The sequence below is a fragment of the Cucurbita pepo genome, chromosome 6 (assembly GCF_057944985.1).
Source record: "Cucurbita pepo subsp. pepo isolate OVF chromosome 6, ASM5794498v1, whole genome shotgun sequence".
In the NCBI taxonomy this organism is placed as follows: Eukaryota; Viridiplantae; Streptophyta; class Magnoliopsida; order Cucurbitales; family Cucurbitaceae; genus Cucurbita; species Cucurbita pepo.
Window position 1 is genome coordinate 3,677,014 of NC_141803.1, and position 13,141 is coordinate 3,690,154.

A 13,141-nucleotide genomic window follows, 5' to 3' on the forward strand; every position below is an offset into this window, starting at 1 on the left:
ACAAATAATTCATGGCTTGAAATCTCCATCCCAAAATTAAAATGTACCATTATCCATATATTAATAATATCCTATCCTTTCTAATATTTTCAGTGTTAGAGAAATAATATAAGCAAAACAAATAAAATAATATAAATTTAGTTCCTTTGATTTAAGCATAGCTTTGATCCATGTTTCTAAAATTTTCATTTTAATCCATTAAGGACTTCAATCTTATTTGGTTTCATTTTTAATTTGATCCCTATAATATATTCAACTTTACTCTTCATCTTCCCTGAATGTTTTTTACTTGCTTGAAAAACCTACCTATTTTCCTTCTACCTTTTACTCAAGCTTTAAGCACAATGCGATCAACTGGCACAACTGAAAAAAAAAAAAAAAAAAAAAAAAAAAACTCAAATTATAAATAACCATCATTCACTGGAACCAAATTACACGGACAAAATTGACATTGAAGCAAAGTCCAAATTAAAAGTTTTAAAACCATAAAAAAAAAAAAGAATTATATCCAAATTGTGAGGCCAAACCAATTTCAAAACGCATCACGAAAAACAAACACAACTATCAATTTTTATATTTAAGATGATAATATTGTAATTTTAAGTTCCCCACCGTGGAGTAAAACATATTTGTCCTTGATGAAAGAGAAGAGAGTGATTGATAAAGAATAGGACGCACCAGTTGAAAATTAAGTCTATTGAGAGTTACTGGCAAGTTGGAAGTAGATATTAAGGAATGATCCCAAACTTGCTGGCCTGCCATTACCAATATCATATTCAAACACAGATAAAATACAATTTCTGTATTTTAATAAACAGGCATGCTCACACCACAGGAAAGAAAAGAAAGTGGATTCAACCTGGAAAGTTATCTAGTCAGAAAATTTGGTCACACCAGGAGTCATAAACAATTGGTAAGAAAAAGGTTAGTTGTTCATAAACTCTACTTAAAAAATTAAACTATGTCCATTTTAGGTCACTTTTTTAAAAAAGCATTTTTAAAATCTTGATCAAATTTAAAAATTGAAAACACAACTATGAATTCTTGAAAACTTAACATTTGAAAATAAATTATAAAAACAAATATCAGAGGCCAGACCCCAAATTATGAAAATTTAGTAAAGAGTTTATCAAACCTTCAAAAAGAAATTAAAAAAAAAAAAAAAAACAACAACAAACAAACAAACAAAGAAAACGCAAGCATTATTTTTTCAAAATAGAAATCCGGAAACAATTTTTCATCAAATCGGATACCAATAATTTTTCTTCAGTCTCAAGAACTTCGAAATAAAAAGGTTGTGTTCATGACAGAAGGTTGTTCATGGATTAACCACGCAAACAGAAAAATATTCAGACAAGTCATGCATGCAACAGGTGAAGGCGGTGAAAGAAAATAATTACAAGGAGATACGTGCATATGTAAATCATATCCTTGGAGCCACACACAAATGCTAGAAAGAGTAATACTTACCTACTACCGAGGTCCAGCAATTTGTTTAGCCCAATCTAGTACAACAGGAAAAAAAACTTGTGAGTCCAGCTAGCAGCGAAGTATTATTACTCAGCTAAGAGCCTTCTCCCACCATAATTGTATCCCCGTCTCAAGTTATTTGAGACCCAGAAATTCTCACCACTTCTAATGCCATAGCCAACGTTGCCGCGCATTTGTGGAATGTCGCCGCTTGTCTGCATAAAGCCGTTTTATTCTAAAGAATCACTTATTACCTGCCATCAGAGCAGAAATATACCAGATAAACAAAATAAGACAAAACCTCAGCGCCAAATTTCATTGGCCTAGATAACCGGTTGTGTCTATTCCTTGATCTGCGTTCAAGAGAATTGGAAATTGCATCAGAATACATTCTTGTTATATGCAGGCCGCACAGAGAAACGCAACAGAAGAGGAACGTAAACCATGAAATGTATGATATTATTCCAAGCCATTCCTTAGCACCAGGTAGCGTCCAATGTCTTTCTCCCCCATGATAAAAATAATCGCGTTGTTCACTGTAAACTCTGAAAGTTCCCTTTGCTTTGCTTTGCTTTTCCAAGACAATCCCACGTCCTTCTTGAACTCCTCATTCGTGGCTTGAAAATCAAATTATTCAGTGAACTACAATTTGAAGATCATGGAGACCATGTCAATAAACTACTGGTGAGCACAACAATTTAGAATTTACAGTGTTTTCAAAATGTAAATGATACATAAATTAAAGTACTTGGTGGCAAACAATAGTCTATATTAAAAGATACAAGGATTTTCAGTTATATCCATGGAACAACATTGTATCAGTTCCACATGATATATTTGTGTGTGTGAAGTAGCTTTTAGGTTATAACAAAAAATACCACCAACTGCTGTTTAAATAAGGTGTAGACTTCAAATCTACTTGTTCGAGAAGAATAAAAAAAATATCAATATTTAGCTCAAATAGACCAAATGATGTGGTTTAACTATAAGAAACTAGAAAGTCGTTATATGAAAATAATTTTGAAAACTGTATAAAGCACCAAACCTGTTGAGCAGGTGTCTCTCTCGGAGATAGCAACGAGGGTGCTTAATGTTCTAAAGCAGCAATTGATACCAAAGAATTACAAGGAAAATGTGTGGAAGCACCCAAGTTTCTTGCACCAACACAGTCTTTTTGTGGAGGAAAGTACGTCTGCCACAGACTGATAATTGAAAAGGAGTCAATGAGGATGCTGGCAATGCTAGCAATGGACCTGAACCCGAAAAAGAAGGTTATTCAGAACAGACTGCCAGGAAAGAGTTGATGGTGAGTAGAATATAGGTTTATCCGAAATTTAAGCTTTGGATTTGCCAATCTCTTGCCAAATTGGAGGAAAGGAACAAGTAGATGTCATTACTGTTGAATGGGATGGTGAACAAACATCAAGCAAAACATGGTTGTTAACTATAAATTAGCTGATAAAAAAAATTAGATATGATACAGGATCAACACATGCACAATCTGAGTTTTTAGCAAATCCCAAGTCAATATTTAAATGATTTTGATGAGTCCGTTACTTCTGTTGCCAGTTGAAATGATGAAGTACTTGGAAGACTGAAATATAAAGTGATTTTCCATTGTTTTCCTTTTTTCCTCCGATGCAGAAAATGACAGAAACCAGTGTTTTCCAAGGACAATGAATAAACTATGTATATTGTTACATCATACCTGCAGCTACAGATTGATATGCAGACAACCTGCTAGGATACTGTCCATTATTAAAAGCCAGAGTATCCTGGCACTGTTTTGAGACCATCAATGTTTCACGTCCAACTGAAGCAGACAGAGGTGAAGTCGAGACCCCAGCATGATTTGACTGCATTGGAAAAGCTGAATGAGATTTCCTTTTTCATGTTATACTGTGCTAATTCTTTACGTAATAGACAAACAAGAGTATCTGGACCACAGCAGAACCATCATGAATCTGCTGGTCTGTGTTACCAAATGAGGGGGACCAGAATTGCAGATCCTAGTATAATAGTAACACTTTCTAAAATATATTCAGATTATATCAAATAGTATTAGTTTAAACAATGTCCATCGAAAACTGGCGCAATAGTGGGAGCATACCCTATAAAAATGCAGTTCTAACGTTGATTTCTTGTTTTTGCAACAGCATAGCCTTATATCTAATCATCCTATTAGACGTATAAGGCATTGAAGGATGGAAAGGTAATCTATGCCGGAACAAGGCAACCTTATATTTCATATTTTAAAGCTCTAAGCCAATCTGATCGTGCATTGACCTGACGATAAGTGACGAGAAGGAAATATAATTTAATACATCTCTGTTACCTTGATGTCACTGCTCCGAAACAGAATACATTCATACACCTTGTCACTTGGAAGGATCTGCGGGAGATCGATCTTTCGTCCTTCTTAATATTTAAGACGTATTGATTACTGTTCAAACATTGGAACTAGTCTTAAGAAGAAATAAATCCTTATGCAACATTACTATCAGAACATGAAATGAAGTGCAAGATACTGACCATACTCATCAATGACCTACATTTGTCAATTGCGACATATTATTTATATGAATTCAAACATGACACCGCCAGCGTTCATATTACGATGAGACGAAACAGAGCGATAACGACAGAGAAACAGCGCTGACAGAGAGCACGACTTCATACGTACCATTCTTCAGGCCGATGGTAGACTCGTGGATGTTGAGGTGGTAGAGAATTCCTTCATAACGAATCTCGCATTTGAGAATAAAACTCATCGAGCTCCCATTTCATGATCCCACGGAATAAGAAGAAGCTTCAAAGCCAGATTCGGTCGCCATCGATCAAGAAAACTCCAAAACCTCGAAATGGATATCAAATAACAAATTGAAACGTGAAGCTGAAGTTTGAAGAAACGAACTGGTAGCTTGCTCCGATCCAGACGATTAGGGCTTTCTCCTCCGGCCAAGCTTGGTTTGATGCAACGTCTTTCTCCCCATTCATCAAACAGCAGTAAGCGAATTTGGTTTGACGCTGGCGCGAACTTGCAATTTACGGTATTTATATGATCGCTTGACCGGCGCCAAAATTTTTGGGACGTAAATTATTTTTTTTATAGAGTTTTTTAAATATCTTAAATTCTTTAAATAACGAATTTGTTTATTTTTATTAACCACGAATATACTTCTATTAATAAATTTTAATTAATCATTTAAAATAATTTTTAGATAATTCATTTATTAAGTATTTTCAAAATTCACTAATTCATATTTTTAATTTATTAAAATTTAAAAATATTTATCGTAAATTAATTTTGTTTAAAAATATACTTTCTCCGATTATTTCTTCTTATTATGAGTTATTTTTTAAATAATAAAATCAATAACTAAATTAATTTAAAATGATAAAATTTAATTTATTTACTCATAGATTTTAAATTTATACAATTAATTATTAAATATAAAATTTTGTCCTTGTCTATTTAGTTATTTAACTTTAAAAATTATATAATATATTGTTAGTTTTCAATTTTATATTTTATAAATTAAAAAAAATTATAAAAGTTAAATTTATAATATTTAATAATTTTTTTTTAATACCCACATCAAAAAAATTATGTAATATTTAATAAGTTTCAATTATTTAGCTTTTATGGTGATTATAATAATTACATTAATTAAACTTTAATTATAAGTTTAAATTATGTAACTTTAATTATCACTTCTAAAAGGGTATTAAAATTTTTAAAAAATATTTATATTTATGAGTTAATTTCTTATGTAATTGGAACATTAAAAAAATATGGGTATAATTTGGAAATTAAAAAAATAGTTAATAAGAATTTAATTGTTTTTAAAGATTAAAAGTTAATTATACAAATATTTTTTAAAAAATTATACATATTTATGTTTATGATCGGTAATTCCTTTATTTTTCTTAAAAGTTAAGATTAAATCTGTTCTTCGGGGAAGGATGTGAAAAATTTCGATCTCAATCGACGAAAAACTCGAGCAACCGTAGAAGAAGACGAATTAGGAAGAAGAAATCTGTCTTTCACGGAGCTGTGAAGAATCACCTCCCTCTACTTCTCCGATATCCGGCGACCGCCGGCGAATGTATGTGTTAATTCAGACCGAAATTTTCAATTTCAGGTTGAACTGCTCATTTCAGAAGTATTGATAAGTTTGGTATTCTGCGGATTTCTCTGGATCATAAACCCTAGAAGTTTTATGTTAATTTGTGTGGATTTCTGTGAAACGGAGGCTGTTGATTGAAATTAGAAAGTTTGAAGATGGAACAGTTGAAGACGATCGGCAGAGAGCTAGCCATGGGTTCTCAGGGAGGGTTTGGACAGTCGAAGGAGTTTCTGGATCTGATTAAATCGATCGGCGAAGCTAGATCCAAGGCTGAAGAGGAGCGAATTATCATCCAGGAGATGGAAAATTTGAAACGCCGTCTCACCGATCCCGACATTCCCAAGCGCAAGATGAAGGAGTATATTATTCGTCTCGTTTATGTCGAGATGCTCGGTCACGATGCCTCATTCGGCTACATTCATGCCGTCAAGATGACTCATGACGATAATCTTCTGCTGAAGCGCACTGGCTATTTGGCTGTCACCCTCTTTCTCAACGAGGACCACGACCTCATAATCCTCATTGTCAATACCATCCAGAAAGACCTCAAGTCTGACAATTATCTCATCGTCTGTGCGGCTCTCAATGCGGTGTGTAGGCTTATTAACGAGGAGACTATACCTGCAGTGTTACCGCAGGTTGTCGAGTTGTTGGGACACTCAAAGGAGGCCGTTAGAAAGAAGGCCATCATGGCTCTTCATCGCTTCCATCAGAAATCACCCTCTTCCATATCGCATCTTCTCTCCAATTTCCGTAAGGTGGGTTTCAGATTAAGATACTTGGTTGTTGGTTTCTTTTCCCTTCAGTGCCGTGAGAAGTTTGCTTGCTTGTTTGTTTTTTTGGTTGTAGAGGTTGTGTGACAACGATCCTGGAGTCATGGGAGCTACACTTTGCCCTCTTTTTGATCTCATTACCACGGATGTACATTCCTATAAAGATTTAGTTGTAAGTTTTGTAAGCATTCTTAAACAAGTAGCTGAGCGCAGATTGCCGAAGAGTTATGATTACCATCAGATGCCGGCTCCATTCATACAGGTCCGATAATCTCTGCAACATAGGTTTCTATATGCATTCTGATTGATAAGGTTACTTAGCTGCTAACGTGCCTTCTGCAATGACCTTTTGTCGTTTCCTTTCAATTGAAGCGAACTTAATTGTACAGATCAAATTATTGAAAATTCTTGCATTACTGGGTGCTGGCGACAGGCAAGCAAGCGAACACATGTATACTGTTGTTGGGGATTTATTTAAGAAGTATGATCCTTTGAGTAACATAGGAAATGCTGTACTTTACCAAAGTATATGTTGCGTTGCTTCTATTTTCCCGAATCCTAAGTTGCTGGAAGCTGCTGCTGACGCAATCTCTAGATTTTTGAAGGTTTGGTTGTACTACCCCGTGTACGGTGTGCTATGTTAGTGACATTAATCTACTTTGGCTTTCACCTATATTTACTTTACACACTTTTGTGGCCAGAGTGATAGTCATAATCTAAAATACATGGGCATTGATGCACTTGGTCGACTTATAAAGCTAAGTCCAGATATTGCAGAACAACATCAGCTAGCTGTGATTGATTGTATGGAGGTGAGTGATATTTTTCTCTCTGCCAGGTGGCTAGCCTTGAATAAAATGTGTTTTACATGTACGCAGATAGGGCCGTTACGTTTATAGTTTTTTGTTCTTTTTGTTTCTGTGGATGTAAATAGATTAAGCTGCATTCCAATTTTATTTTTATCCTTGGATTTAAAAGTGCAAGTTGTGAGAGGACAAGCATTATTGTCTCCTAGAGCAACTAATTATATACTTATTTAAGTGGCAGTGGCTTACAATTGTATTATTTAGAATAAATATATAATTTATTCCATTTCAATTACAAATATGTTGACTACAACTCTATATTGAAAGTTGATTTATATGCACACCACTATGAGTTATATTTGATCCATGTTTTGGTGTTTCTTCCTCAGGATCCTGATGATACCTTAAAGAGAAAAACATTTGAATTATTGTATACTATGACCAGGTCCACCAATGTGGAAGTGATTGTCAATCGCATGATTGAATATATGATAAGCATTACTGACCATCATTATAAGACATATATTGCATCGAGATGTGTTAAACTAGCCGAGGAATTTGCACCTAATAACCATTGGTTCATTCAGGTATTTGGACCTTATCTTCTTCTTGTTTGTTTGTTGAGTGATTATTATTACTGTTCGAGTATCAGCCAGATCCTTTAATCCTCTTCAGACCATTAATAAAGTTTTTGAACACGCTGGAGATTTGGTGAATATTAAAGTTGCACATGATTTGATGCGGTTGATTGCCGAAGGATTCAGAGAGGATGGTGATACAGTAGATAACCAGCTGAGATCATCTGCTGTATGTAACTTCATTAGCACTCTATTATTATGTTTGCTAAAATTTTATCATAGGCACGATGTAATAGTATTATGATGCACTTTTGGATATCATATGATAGCCTCATGCTTCATAGTACTGCGTGTCTTTTCAAAAAGTCATAGCGTGTGCCTATTGGAAGTTTTTCAACGTTTCGAAAATCTGTTGTGCCTCAGCGCTCTTCACGCTGTTAAAAATCTGTGACTTTATTAATTGTGTTTAAGTTACAGCGATTTTTTAGCACCTCTTAGCATCAGTTTAGGAGCCTTTATGATACCAGAAGTTTCTTTGTTGCCTCTCATTGTTGTACAAACTTATATTTATATCTATTGACTATTGATTTTGTTTCCCATGACAACACACTTATATTTGTTTTAAAAGTGTTTCTAAAATGGTATCATTACGTATTAACAGCTATGGGCTGACCCAGTGTTAATAAGGGTCGATGGAAATAGTCAAGGACACTAGAGGAAATGGTAGAAGTCAGGGTGGTCAGCTACCTTATATTTAATATTTTACTAGTTACCTTGCCAACCAATTATAGTAGGGTCTAAGATTGTCTCATAAGAACAGCGGAGGTGCGCGTAAGTTGGCATTTTATCCTCCATGTTTTATTTGGAATGTGTTGACCATAGGCGAAACCCCAAAGATCGTATTTTTGGGATTGAATGTCAGTGAATTATTTCTTAAAACTTCCGTCCTTTTTCTGCGGTAGTTCCTTATTAAATTAAACTATTTCATGCATAGGTGGAGTCATATTTGCGCATTATTGGGAACCCAAAGCTTCCATCTGCATTTCTTCAGGTACAATTCTCCAATCTCTAAAAAACTGCAAAAATTACACTCCTTTTTAATACCTTGAGTTAGTTCAATTTCAGGTCATCTGTTGGGTTCTGGGAGAGTATGGGACTGCTGATGGAAAGTACTCTGTTTCGTACATTGCTGGAAAGCTTTGTGACATAGCTGAAGCATATTCAAACGATGCAAGTGTCAAGGTATGCCTATAATCTTGAATACCTTGATGGTCTAGGGAGGTTAAGGTCGTTATCCTTCCTGTTCGTTCTCTCTGTGTTGCCTGATTCTATTTTCTTCCTCTAGACATGTTGAATATAATGGTCGGTGCTTTAATTTGTTTACAAAACTACGGAAATTACTCTGGTACAATTTTTTTTTTCACGATAAAATACACTGCAATTTCAATGATTTAGGACTTACAAGAAACATATTTAATTTTTTATATGACGCTTTAAGAATGTGGATGACCAAAAAAAAAAGAAAAAAAAGAACTGTGGTTGCCAACATCGCTAGTTAACAGTTAATTTTAAATTGCAATGAAATTACATGAACATTCGCTGAATGTACAATGAACAGCTTACTGAAAAGACCACCAGTTTAGATTTATTTATTTATTTATTTTTTTGTATCTAAATTGGTTACCAGCTGACTACCGTTCCGAGATCAGAATGTTCTTTAAAAAGTTGCGCTATAGATTTAATAAAGGAATGCAATTCTTATCTTTCTGACAACGTATAAGAACAAGAGCGGGATTTTTTATTTTTTTCAATAACAACCTGAACTTGCATGGGCAAATGAGAAATTACTGTAGCTGTAGTCTGTAGTCTGTAGACTATCGTCACCACTTGTGTAATTTGTAAAGAGTATCCTTGCTAAACGGAAGATGTTGAGAGAGTACTACGTTGTGATAAATGTTGTTCTTTGGAGGTTAAGCAGTTACTGCCTTGTTTCTGATTTACCAACCCGTCATTTCCTGTTATTTAATTTTTCGTACATAGAGCTTTGCCATGATATTTTAAGTGATGTGTGGTTCACTGGTTCTCTTTGAAGGCTTATGCAGTGACAGCTCTTATGAAAGTCTATGCATTTGAGAAGATGTCCGGGAGAACAGTGGATATGCTACCTGAGGTAAATTTAAAATGTTTATGTTTTCTGTTCTTTATTTTTTCTGAAAAGAATGGTCACATTGGAAAAATTACAACTTCGTCTGGTTGTTGAATTCAGTTTGTGGAACATGGAAGGGTTAATTGGTTTACTGATTAGTAACATCGTTGCTTCTCCCCTTCCACTTTCTCGGCTTCTTTTTTTCCTTTTAAATTCAAATCTTGATACCAAGTATCTGATGTGTATCTCTAGTATTTCACTGAACGTCCCTGTCTTCATTCTTTTTTTTTATTATTTTTTTATTATTTATTTTTTAACTTATTCTCGTAATTAAATCATCATTTGTCGAGAGTAACCCAAAGAACGAAGAAAAAGATGAAGGTCAGGGAATATGAAGTACTGGTCTCTCCCTATGGCTAAGAAGCTAGACCCAATAATCAGCCCTTAGATGCATCTCTTTGTAGATGTAGATTTCCTTTGTTGACCTACCACTCTATGATGCTTCTTTCACTTGGTCTAACATGAGGAAAGGGAAGGAAATGGAAATCCGATGCAGACTGGATCTTTTCCTAATCGACTCGGATTGGGAAGACCTTCCGCAGGACACTATTCAAAAAGTGGGGCCCACATTCGCTTACGATCATGACCTCATTCTTCTTTTCTATTTCGAACAACTTTCTTATAGTTGTTCATCTCTTTATCAGACTATCAAAATTTGTCATTTTTTTTAACAAATAAAAAGTAGAAGTATCTTCTACGAATTGATGGATTTCAAACTTCATCTTCTTCTGTTGCAGTGTCAATCTTTGATTGAAGAATTATCAGCATCCCACTCAACAGATTTGCAGCAACGTGCGTATGAATTGCAGGCCACCATAGGTTTAGATGCTCAAGCTATTGAGAATATAATGCCAGCTGATGCAAGCTGTGAAGATATTGAGGTGACATTTTTCACTGCAAGACTATTTTTTAAGTGAAGTTCGTAGGCCAACTTCTCTTATTAGTGTACATATGCTATTCTTTTCTATCTGATTTCCATTTGTAAGGTCATAATCAAATGAAATATAGACTTAAGAGTGTGTTTGATATAAATTTTAAAGTGCTTAGGAAGGACTAGAAGTGTTCTATAAATAAAAAAAATTACTTAAAATACTTCTAATGAAACATTTAATTAATTTTCTTCAAAAAAAGCATTTATAAGAAAAGTGTTTCACTTAAAAATACTTCTGAAATAGGCACCCCAAACTTACCTTTAATCACAAATTTTCTTTGAATTTGATACTATGCTTTGGTGGTAACATATTTCAATTTTTCTTGCAGATTGATAACGATCTTTCATTCCTCAACAATTATGTGCAAGAATCACTAGAAAATGGTGCACAGCCTTATGTTCCTGAGAGTCAGCGATCGAGGATGTTTGACGTTAGCGCCACCAAAAGTCTTGACCAACGTGAAACTGTGTCACACAGCCTGAGGTTCGAGGCTTACGAGCTTACAAGGCCTCCAGTGCCATCAAGTATTCCTCCTATGTCACCTGCAATCTCAGCTGAACTGGTTCCTGTTTCTGAACCATATCATCCTAGGGAGACGCACCAATCTACATCAGATCCCTCTGTATCAGATGATGGTTCATCTCAAGTCAAGTTACGACTTGACGGTGTTCAGAAAAAATGGGGCAGGCCGTCGTATTCTTCTCCTGGTTCATCTGTGTCAACTTCTAGTCCTCCTCAGAAAGCAGTAAATGGGGTTTCGCAAGTAGATGGTACCAGTACTGTAAGCTCAAAACCCACGACTTATACCTCAAGGACTGCAGAACCTGAGATTCCTGCAGAGAAACAAAAGCTTGCTGCTTCCTTATTTGGAGGTTCATCCAAAATTGAAACAAGGGCACCTTCTGCTGCCCATAAAGCTACAAAGACACACCATGGTGCCACTAAGGTTCAGGCAGCTAAGACGACCGTTGTGCCTGCAGAAGTCCCTCCTCCTGACCTCCTCGACTTTGGCGAACCGACTGTCACCAGTAGTGCACCATCTATTGATCCATTTAAGCAGTTGGAAGGGCTTCTTGATGAAAGCCAGGCTTCTTCTACCGAGAATCCTAAAGCTGTTGGAATCAATAAACAACCAGAACTTATGGCATTATATTCCGGGACAACCATGAGTGGACAAGGAAGCAACGTTGTGAATCTCATTTCCTCCAACAAGGATAATTCGGATTTGACTTCTGAATTGTCGAAAGTGACCGCAAAGACGGTTCAGGGACAAACTATCGTTTCAAATATGGCACAATTTAGCAAGGGCCCCAATGTGAAAGCATCATTGGAAAAGGATGCAGTCGTTAGGCAGATGGGTGTGACCCCTACCAGTCAGAATCCAAACTTGTTTAAAGACTTACTTGGCTAAGAAATTTCAATGGATACCCAAGCGAGACATATTTATGATTTGTGCACATTATCATCCTCTAGCAGATTGGCTATGTGATCATAAGCTACAATTATCTGAATGACAGACGCAATTGACACGACACACGCACGTGGAACGAACTGCATAAAAACCATGAAGGCTGTTGAAACAATTCTGGTGCAGGTATGTACTCCAAATTAGTTTACTTTTTGCACTAGTAGAGACTATGTTGAGTTTTTGTAGAGTAGAAACTTTTCGGATTTCGATACTTCACGAATTTACGACGAGTGAAAAAAGTGGCAAAAAAAAAAAAAAAAAAAAAAATCTTCAGCATGCATGAGGTTTTGGAAACCTGGAGAGGCAACCAGAAAATGCTGTGATGTTTGATTTGTTTTGTTCTTTGTTTTCTTTGCCCTCCCCAGAAGTGAGAGTACATTCTGTTATATATTTGATTACAGCGCTGAATAAGGGAAGATTCTTTCTTTATCTTCTGTCTTCTTTTTCATTTTCTCTTGCGAGTGATTCCTCGTTCAAGTTTTAGTTTTGGTGGACCAGAAGCCTCTAAGCATGTCAACATTGGCTTCAATTTTTCCTGTTCTTTGTTTCTTTGTTTTCGAGTTCTACCCCGGTAGGATGAACGGATATCGAACCTCTAACCTCTTGCTTGAAGATATATATTTTAATGAAATTAAACTGTGCTCATGTTGGTCTAAGCAGATGAACGGATTTTGAACCTCTAACTTTTTGGTTGAGAGGATATATACCTTAATAAAGTTGAACAGTGTTTACGTTGGTCTAAGCAGATGAACGAATTTCAAACCTCTAATCTTTTGGG

At 35.4% G+C, this 13,141-nt stretch overlaps 1 protein-coding gene and 1 non-coding gene across 5 annotated transcripts; one reads left to right on the forward strand and one right to left on the reverse strand.

Moving 5' to 3' along the window:
* Positions 1 to 306: 306 nt before the first annotated feature.
* Positions 307 to 4,634, reverse strand: LOC111797598 (uncharacterized). Of its 4 annotated transcripts, none has more exons than XR_015421511.1 (8): positions 4,154 to 4,634; positions 3,179 to 3,326; positions 2,516 to 2,723; positions 1,914 to 2,112; positions 1,772 to 1,823; positions 1,471 to 1,685; positions 679 to 755; positions 307 to 363 (listed from the first exon to the last, which is right to left on the reverse strand). It is a non-coding gene; the product is annotated as an uncharacterized LOC111797598 (transcript). The 4 variants fall into 4 exon arrangements; XR_015421513.1 differs by having other exon boundaries at positions 1,471 to 1,705; XR_015421510.1 differs by having other exon boundaries at positions 1,471 to 1,823.
* Positions 4,635 to 5,397: 763 nt separating this feature from the next.
* On the forward strand, positions 5,398 to 12,792 carry LOC111797015 (AP-4 complex subunit epsilon). Its single transcript, XM_087124912.1, has 11 exons — positions 5,398 to 6,358; positions 6,450 to 6,635; positions 6,763 to 6,978; positions 7,075 to 7,185; positions 7,569 to 7,766; positions 7,855 to 7,986; positions 8,752 to 8,808; positions 8,883 to 8,999; positions 9,850 to 9,927; positions 10,701 to 10,844; positions 11,224 to 12,792. The coding sequence occupies exons 1-11, from the start codon at positions 5,756 to 5,758 to the stop codon at positions 12,304 to 12,306; spliced, it is 2,925 nt and encodes a 974-aa protein (XP_086981038.1). The 5' UTR covers positions 5,398 to 5,755; the 3' UTR covers positions 12,307 to 12,792.
* Positions 12,793 to 13,141: the final 349 nt, after the last annotated feature.

What these genes read in the sequence shown, in the direction of transcription:
- LOC111797015 (XM_087124912.1), top strand. Translation starts at nt 5,756, where the DNA reads ATGGAACAGTTGAAGACGATCGGCAGAGAGCTAGCCATGGGTTCTCAG. An exon ending in TGCCGGCTCCATTCATACAG is followed by an intron (nt 6,636 to 6,762) that starts GTCCGATAATCT and finishes TTAATTGTACAG; the next exon opens with ATCAAATTATTGAAAATTCT. An exon ending in CAAACGATGCAAGTGTCAAG is followed by an intron (nt 9,000 to 9,849) that starts GTATGCCTATAA and finishes TTCTCTTTGAAG; the next exon opens with GCTTATGCAGTGACAGCTCT.